The sequence below is a fragment of the Trichechus manatus genome, unplaced genomic scaffold (genome assembly GCF_000243295.1).
Source record: "Trichechus manatus latirostris isolate Lorelei unplaced genomic scaffold, TriManLat1.0 scaffold00187, whole genome shotgun sequence".
NCBI classification, from domain to species: domain Eukaryota; kingdom Metazoa; phylum Chordata; class Mammalia; order Sirenia; family Trichechidae; genus Trichechus; species Trichechus manatus.
Genome location: NW_004444123.1, coordinates 4449727 through 4459127, shown reverse-complemented (window position 1 = coordinate 4459127; position 9401 = coordinate 4449727). Strand labels below are relative to the sequence as shown.

Here is a 9401-nt window from a genome sequence, read left to right as displayed (position 1 = left end):
TGTTAACCAATGTCATAAAACAACATGTGTACTTCTGTTTCATGAGAAACTATTTGTTCTGTAAGCCTTCACCTGAAGTACAATAAAAAAAAAAGAAGGTCCCAAAGCTTTACCACTGTATTTTCTTCTAAGAGGTTTTTGGTTGTAGTTCTTATATTTAGGTCATTGATCCATTTTGACTTAATTTTCATATATGGGGTGAGGTAGGGGTCCGACTTCATTCTTTCGCATGTGGAGATCCAGTTGTCCTACCACCATTTGTTGAAGAGACTATTCTTTTCTTATTGAATGAACATGCTGCCCTTGTTGAAATCAGTTAGACGAAGACGTATCAGCGTTTTTAAAACAGGCAAAAGACAAGAAAGATGAAAGCGTATGTTCATTTTTCCCAACTATGGAGACTCTGTGTCTTCCATTGTTTTCTCACCCGTGCGCCATGCAGACTCATCTATCACTTTACAAACACAGACCCCCCCCCCCTTTTATCTGCTGTTTTGCAAGTTGTTTTCTTCTTGTTTTCTCCCAGCAAGATTCACCAAAGGAAATTTGACAAAACAAACCAAAAAAAAACCCAGAAAAATCCAAAGATGAAAAGAAAATTCATCCCAAATCCCACAAATCAGCACGGCCATACTGTCAACTTTCTAGAATACTTTTTACATCTTTTTTTCCCCTTTTGTGCATCAACACAATTTAAAAACTTACACTCAGGCTATGTATATTGCAGTGTGATAGATCGCCTCTGTGTGGCCTTTCTCTCCATGGTCTTCTAACTCCCAGCCACGTGATTGGGCCAGATTGTGCAGATACGGCAATTGTGGCCCAACAAAGGGATTGGTCAGCTTTTGCCAGCCTGCTGGTCTGGAGGTGAGCCATTCCAGAGGCAGGAAAGAGAAGATCCCACTACCACCACCAAGGAAGAACAGCCAGGAGCAGAGAGCGTGTCCTTTGAACCCGGGATCCCTGCACTGAAAAGCTCCTGGACCCAAGAGACAGAGAGACAGAGCTGTTAACACTGAAGACAGCAAGACCCGGGAGCAAAGACCTGGCAGCAGGAAATGGCACTGGGGGCTTCCTGGCCCACGAAGCGAGAAAGCTGAGTGCCTTTGGGCAGAGGCCCACAGCCACAAAGAGGTACACCTGTGAGCACAGCTGACAAGAGGCTGTCCTGATGGAAGAATTGTATCCTGAGTGCTCCTGAGCTTCAAATTGTAACTGTTACTTCCCTAATAAACCGCACAATCATGAGTATTGACTGTGAGTTCTTTGTGGCCATTGCAAAGAATTATGAAACCCAGCAGAGAAGTAGAGTATGCCGTGGGAGGGATGGTTAGTGTCAGAATTAGTAAAGATGGTGGAGAGAGGAGGCAAGTCTGACCCCTGCCTCATAGGAATCAGCCTTGGGCTGTTGATCTTGATTCTCCTTCCCCCTTGTGAAGTTAGAGAAGGTCAGACATTGCCCCCACGCCATTTTTACATATATGCTTGCCAATATTCTGCTTTTAAAATATAATATTTTGAGGTTTTTCTATAATAACTTTTTTCAGGGATTAAATTACTTTTTAGTTTCATTTTTATTTAAAGATGATTTTCTAAGATAAATTCTCGTGGTTCAAGGTATGACAAAAGGTAGAAAAAGGTAAAAGGTTGATGAGTGAAAAGTCTCCCTCCCAGCACTGTCCGTATCCACTCAGTGTTATCAGTTTCTTGCATGTCATTCTAGAGTCTACAGATTTCCAAACATATATATACAGTCCTTTCTTTCTTTCTCCTTTTTTACACCCTGTTCCGCACCTTGCTTCATATCCCTTTAAAGAAGACATCACAGAGATTGTTCTATGCCTGTATACTCTTCTTAATAAACTGCACTGATATCTCGTATAGTAATAACTCATAATTTCTTTAATGAGACCTCTTTTGAAGGACACTTATATGCTATTACATCTCCTACCAATGGGAAAATATTTTGCTATTACGTACGCTATGTATAACCTTGTACATATGTCATTTCTAGAGTGTATGAGTGTTTTTATCAGCAGGATAAATTCCTAAAACAGAATTTCTGGTTCCCATGTGATTCTGGTATTTCCAAACCATCTATGCAGAGGTTCACTAACTTACATTCCCAACACCAGTGAGAGAGAGCGGGTACTTGCCCACAACTTCATGGAACTAGCATGTTATCAAACTTCTGAATCTCTGCCAATCTGATGGATTAAAAAATAGTTCACTTCAGTGTTGTCTGAATTTGCATTTTTCTTAGATATGTGTGATACTGAGTATCTTACATGTTGAAGAGCCAATTGTTAGTGACAGTTTAGACATACCAAATTTAAGTTTTTGTTACAAAGTTTCTTCTGGTTATATTGAAAAAATCTAGTCAATGGGGATATACTTATAACATTTACTACTACTACTAAATAATTTAACTTTGAAAAATCCCTGAACTTTCATTTCTTATGAACATTACATCATCTGGTTATTTAAAGCCTTTTGCTTAATCCCAGATACAAACGACAATTCAACAAACTTCTATAAAAGGACAATCAAAATATCTAGCTTGACAAAGTGCTTGAATATTATAACCTGACACAATGCTTATAAATACCTCTGGAATTAAAAAATAAAGAAAAAGAAAGGCAGCCTGCTTCTAGGTCAGTATGGTATAAAAAAAGAATCCCGAGTCAGAGCTCTTGGGCCCAAGTCTAGGCTCAGGCACTTCATAAATATGTGACTTTGGACATATCATTAAGGAGTCCTGGTGGCACAGTTGTTAGTGCTCAGCCGCTAACTGAAAGGTCGGCGGTTTGAACCCAGCAGTTGCTCCACTAGAGAAGGATGTGGCAGTCTGCTTCCGTAAAGATTACAGCCTAGGAAGCCAAGGGGGAGTTCTGCTCTGTCCTACAGGGTCGCTATGAGTTGGAACTGACTCGATGGCAATGGATTTTGATTTTTTTTTTTGGTTGTGAGCTTCAGTTTCAAAGCTTATAAACTCCCTTGCATCTGCTTCATGTGAAAGGCTACTTGGAAAGAATCAATGAGAACCTGTGTGGGGAAACCCAAGCCCGCTGCCGCTGAGTCGATTTCAACTCACGAGGACCCTATAGGACAGAGCAGACCTGCCCCATATGGTTTCCAAGGAGTGCCTGGTGGATTTGAACCGCCGACGTTTTGGATAGCAGCTGTAGCTCTTAACCACTACACCACTAGGGTTTCCAACAGAGTTACCGGGCGCAGGTGCAGGATGGCGAGCCCGCAGCCCCTGTATGTATGAGAAAGCTCTTGCAAATTTTAAGCTACTTTTAATCCTTTACCTACGTCAGCTCTTTCAAAGGGTGATACCAGTCAAGGATGCCAACTACAAGCTAAAAAACTGAGACTGCCTGACTTAAATGCTGAAAAAGGAATTTACTGGAAGCACACTGGGTATACTACATGGCAGACTGTTTACAAAGAAGGCTGTGACAGTCTCTTCCATCCCTTGTAGGCATGCCTCTTTGCAATGTGACTTTCCCATTCCTCCCCTCAAAAAAAAAACAAAAACCAAACCCATTGCTGTCGAGTCAATTCCAACTCATTTCTCCACTTTCTAAGCTTGGCCGTGTGACTTGCTCTGGCCAATGAGACACTAGAAAACATGATACAAGCAAAAGTTTGAAAAGTGCTTGCGTGTCTGTGGCTTGCCTTCTTCTGCCTGCAGCTAGAAGCTGAAACACGGTGTAAACGAGCCCAAGCTAGCCTGCTGGAGTCACACGAAAGAGAACCTACAGCCTCAGCTGAAAGCCTTTCAACTGCCAGCCTGTCAGGGAGGCCACCTTAGACTATCCAGCCCTGGTCGAGGTTCCAGATGACTAGAGTCGTATGAACGACCCCAGGTGAGACCAGCAGAACTGTCCAGCTGAGCTCAGTCAAACTTGCTGACTCCCAGAATAAGACCAAATAAGATGGACATGATTTTAAGCCACTAAGTTTTGGAGTGATTGGTTACGTAGCAATAGATAACTGATACAGAGTAGCTCACGTAGTTACTAGGAAGCCTGGAAAACTAAGCCCAGAATATTGACAGAAACAGACAAGGCTAGAGAGCAACCAGGATCACAGCTGAAACCATGCCCGGGAATCAGTCCCTGAACTGCCACTGATTACTTGATGCCACAGCTTTCACAGGCCCCAGACATGGCAAACAGCCACCGCTGCAGTTTACCCTGAAAAACAGGCGTTGGTGTGGTCACTGCTGCCACCAGAGTGGATTCTTACACGTCCCTAACTTGTTTTTGTCACTGGATCCCAATTCAGTTTGTGGTACAGGAAACACTTAGTCAAGCTCAGGCCACAGGCATGCACCCAACCTGGAAGGGAAGCTTAGCGACAGAGTATCAGGCCGTTTCAGTCTCCCATCAAGACTTAGACGGCAGGGAATTCCTTCACTCAGAAACTAAGTTTATATGCTGTGCAGTCATGAAAAAGACAAATGTGCATTATAGCTCTTTAATTAATTCAATTCAAATTAAAGGACTGTAGGTAAATCAGTTATCTGGCAACAGATGTTCCATAAACCTTGCATTTAAAAACAAAAGCTTTAATCTGAAGTCTGTTAGATAGGCAAGCTCCTCACTGGGCATTAATGTAGGTATTTTGGGTTATTCATCTTAAACAGACAACTAAGAAAGCATTACTGAACTGGGGTGAAGTTTAATCATTTGCCAGAGGGATAATATTCACCTAACAGCAAGTATATGACATTTGCTTTTAAAATTCACCACCGCTTGGCCTTTGAAATGTACTTGAATCCAAAGGTCACTCTGAGTAAGGGACACATAAAAGCAAACCAACTATTTTAAGTGTCCTTGAAAATATTGCTTCACCCACATATAATTCAAAAAAGGACAGATTAAGAAAAGCAACATCCTTGAGTTAAGATCAAGGATGAAAGATTTTAGCACAGGCGTTAGTTGAGAAATCACCTTCAAATAAATCACTGCCCTGTCACGAATTCGAAGGCTGCGACCTTTCCTGACTCGAAAGCTCCAGAGGGGAAACAACTAGAAAGATGATCATGAACGAGGTGATGAGCACGTCACCCACACATGCCCGCCTTCCCCTCCTCACCTGGAGCTAGGCTAGAGGAGTGTTTGATGGCGATGGTCCCCGACAGCGTGGCAAGCACAGACAGCATCCCGAGTTTTAAGCTGTCGTAAGGAGTCTGAAGGGCACATTCGCAGAGTGCCTGAGATACAAAGGAGAAATGAACACAGAGGTTAAAACAATAACGTTTTTCTAAGTTGTCCATTCAGTTTAAATTTTCTAGGTTTTAGAAAAACATTATTATCCATGATAAAAACTAAGTCAAACTCCCACAGCCCAGAGAAGCCAAAGGAAACTTGATGACTGAACGTAACGTGGTGTCCGGGATGGGATCCTGGAAAGAAAAAAGGACCGCAGGTAAAAACCCAGAAACCTGAACAGAGTATGGGCTTTAGTTAATAAAAATGTATCAATACTGGTTCATCAACTGTAACAAATGTATCATACTAACACAAGATGTCAATAATAAAGGAATATGGGTATGGGGCATATGGGAACCCTCTCTACTATCTTCTTAATTTATTAATTTTTCTGTAAATCTAAAACTGTTCTAAAAAACAGTCTATTGAAAAAAACTCACGTCATCACGTGAAAACGTCTTATTACGACCACTATGGATCACGTACTGTTTTGTCCTCACAATCAGAACCTCTACTGTACTTCTGCTTCGAGTCACAAATACTAGTTTATATACATGCATTTAAAGAGACTAACCAGGGTGTGGCCCTTCTATCCAGCTGTTAAGACAGTAAGCTATCCTCCTCCCACTCCTGCTCACTCTACTCCTAAGGCGTCCAAGCTATTACCAAAGACGAGATGCTAGCGTTTCTTTCAGTGCAGTGAACTATGAATGTACGTACACCCTCACAATATGGTGACTCCTACTTCATCCTTGGGACTCTGTCCCATTACTCATGTAATATAAACAGTCAAATAACTGCCTTGTTCAACTAATTTCCATTCTCCCACAAGAAAAAGGTTCAGAAAATGCGGAAAACTCGAAGTCTGGGAGTAGCAAATCTCAGAAACAGTTAAACAATAAATTTAATATGGTCCCAATAAAAATATCAACAAGATTTTTTTTGGTGGGGGATTTAAAATAATCTGATTCTAAGGATCATATGGAAAATTAAAACTCAGAAAATTTCTGACAAAGTGTGAGACAAAATAAGCCTACTCAACATTAAAATGTGTAATAAGCCTACAGAAATCAAAACAGATTTTTACTTGACCATGAATAGCAAAATCAATAAAGCAGAACTAAGCCCAAAAATAGATGCAAATACATACTAGAATTCAGCATATGATAATAGCGGAAATTTCAAACCAGAGAGCTCATCCAATAAATGGATCTAGGACAACCGGCCAGGTATCTGGATAAAATAAAATCAGATCTGTTTCTTTTTTTTGATCCAAAAAAAACCTAAGAAGTGCTAAGAGTTAACATGGGAAAACAAAGATAACTGGCAAACTGGGAAGTAATATTCACATCACACAGGATTAATAAGGGCCAATAACTTTAACATATAAAAAAGCTTTCACTAATAAGTCGGCAAATAACCCAACAGAAAAACTAGCAGTTTACAGAAATAGTATACACAAATGCCTTTTAACGCTTTAATGGATGAATTTTTCCTTTTTTTGAATTTTTGGTGATGCCCTGTTTTTTTAATGGGTGAATTTTCTCTCTTTTTTGAATTTTTGGTGACGCCCTGTTTTTTACTAACGGAATGAATGCTGAAATCACTGTTTGTTGCAGTTTTTTATTGTTTGAAAAAACCGGGGTGCCAATGTCAAGTAGGACATATCTGTCCCATATTCCTTGAAGTACATCACACACGCGTAACGTATCAGTCCCATGGCCCAGAAAGTGCATCATGAACTGTTTTCAGAGAGGTGAGCACTTTATCAGACATCATCAGGGAGGTGACTATGGCCAAGTGGTCCATATCGGCCACGTTCCATGAAGCACATCACACACGTGGTACCTTGGTCCCATGGCCCTGAAGTGCATCACAAACAGTCTGCACCTCAAAAATAACTCATTTGCTTGAATATTTCGGAACGCCAGTAACCATACCTTCCCAAAGGAAACAGTGAACAGATTTGCAAGCCTTATCTCGCTGTACAGAAGCCAAAAGACACCAAAGTTTCACACCATCACCCCTCCGGGAAGCATCACTTCAGACCAAGGGCTCTCAGCACTCGACTGTGGTGCAGACCAGCTTCCTTGTCCTTCAGGCAGTGGCACCAGTGTCCGCCCCGACACCAGGACGTACCTGCCAATAAACCTCCAGGGCTGGAAAGTATTAACTGGGACATACATATTCCACGGTCCATGAAAAGGTTAAATATATTTAACCTCACTCATAATTGTAAAATTTTGAATTAAAACAAGAGTCACTTTTCACCTCTCATACTGGCCAAGATAAGGTGTGATAATACTTAATACTGAGAGAGTGTGGGAAATAGGCACTCTCACATACCGTTGATGGGAGGGCAAACAGTGTAAACCTCTTTGGTGGGTAATTCCGCATTAACTATAAAAATTTAAAATGCACCGATCATTTCACCCAGCAATTCCTCTTCTAGAAATTTATGTTCACAAAGATGATTCTTACAAACTAGTCATTGCAGAAATGTCAACAGTAAAAGTATTGGAAACAACCCTAATGTCCACCAACAGGGGACTGGGAATATGAAGAAGGCAGTGGATCCACCTGCCAATGTGCAATGCTCCTCGAGATGTACTGTTAAGGGATAAAAGGTTCAGAATATGCATGTTTTCATTTGTGCAGACAAAAAAGGACACACACACATGCTTGCACGTGGACAGAGTAATTCAGCAAGGACATGTAAGACACCAGCATCAGACAGCATCCCTACAAAGCAGGCTTGAGGAAAGAGGTAGGAAACAAAAACGTATTTCACTCACTGTATATATTTAAACAACGAATTCTCATGTGAAAGTATTACTTTTTCAATTGAAAGAAAAACCTACTAACAACAAAAATGACAGCAGCAGTAACAATGGTCATGGATGAAACAGAAATGGACCTGAAACATGGAGGAGGTTTCTGGTAGTCGGAGGATAGACAGTCCAGGTAATGCAAACAGAAACTCCAGCAAGGAGGCGGGAATACGGAGTGATTAAGGAGGTCTGCCCAAAAGGGATGGAAGCTAAGAGAGGTAAGTGCTGAATAAGAAGGATTAGGTCAGGTTATAGAGAGTCCTGAAAGTGAAGCAGAGGAATTTAAACTCGATGAATACAGCAAGCCGCTGGAGAGGAACAATGGCATCTAACTGTTAGGGAAGATTATTCTGGCAACAGTACCAAAACAAAAACCAAACCCACTGTCACTGAGTCGATTCCGACTCATAGGAACCCTACAGGACAGAGTAGAACTGTGTCATAGGGTTTCCAAGGAGCAACTGGTGGATTCCAGCTGCCGACCTTTTGGTAAACAGACGAAATCTTAAACACTGTGCCACCAGGGCTCCTGCAGACAGAACAAATTAACAAAGGGAGTCGAGAGTCAAGGAGACCAACCAGAGCCTATGGCAGTAATCCTGGTAGGTGGTGATGAACGGCCTAGACTAGAGTTGATGGTAGAACAGAAAGCAGAGGCTGAGTGTGTGGGATGTTTTGAAAGAGATCAATATACAAGGAAACGAACAAGGACTCAGTGATTATTACAAAATTTCAAGCCTGGTGATCAGAGAATAATGATGATTTCACTTACAAAGACTGAGAATTTATGAAGACAAGCTGATTTTAGAGAAAGGACAGAAAACAGGAGGCCATATAAAGTCCAAGAAGAAACACCTACCAGCCATTTGGAATCCAAGAGGTAGTACATTTTTAACTGCAAGACTCATGTTAAATTCTGGCTCTGCCACTTACCAACTCCGTGACCTGAGCCATTTACTGAAATCTTTTGAGTCTCAGTTTCTTCATCTGCAAAATGAGGGTAAGTATACAAAGTTGCTGGTTTTCACATAAAACACCTTTCGAGGAATATATAAGAAATGAAACACTGGTTGCAACTGGACAAAGGAGCTGGGTGGAGGGGAAAGAGTAGTTGGGAGAGGTTCCACTATACTGCACACCCTTCTGTAGCTTTGGAAGTTTGACCATGTTAATGCATATTACATTAAAAAATCAAAGTCAAATTAAAAACAAAATGTAAGGGGGGGCATGTGTTGTCTGTAAGATTAAATAGCTACTTTCATGAAAGTCAAAGCACTCGCAACCCATACAAGCTAGTACGCTAGAGAGCAGTGCAGAAGGACTGCACCGCTGGAGGCTGCACACG

At 41.3% G+C, this 9401-nt stretch overlaps 1 protein-coding gene across 1 annotated transcript in view; it reads right to left on the bottom strand.

Moving 5' to 3' along the window:
* INTS7 (integrator complex subunit 7) overlaps window positions 1-9401 on the bottom strand; it is a 107669-nt gene that overhangs the window by 54931 nt on the left and 43337 nt on the right. Inside the window, exon 8 of the mRNA XM_004387538.3 lies at window positions 5110-5227. Within this exon, the coding sequence (XP_004387595.1) occupies window positions 5110-5227 (118 nt within the window). The remainder of the gene's footprint in view (window positions 1-5109; window positions 5228-9401) is intronic.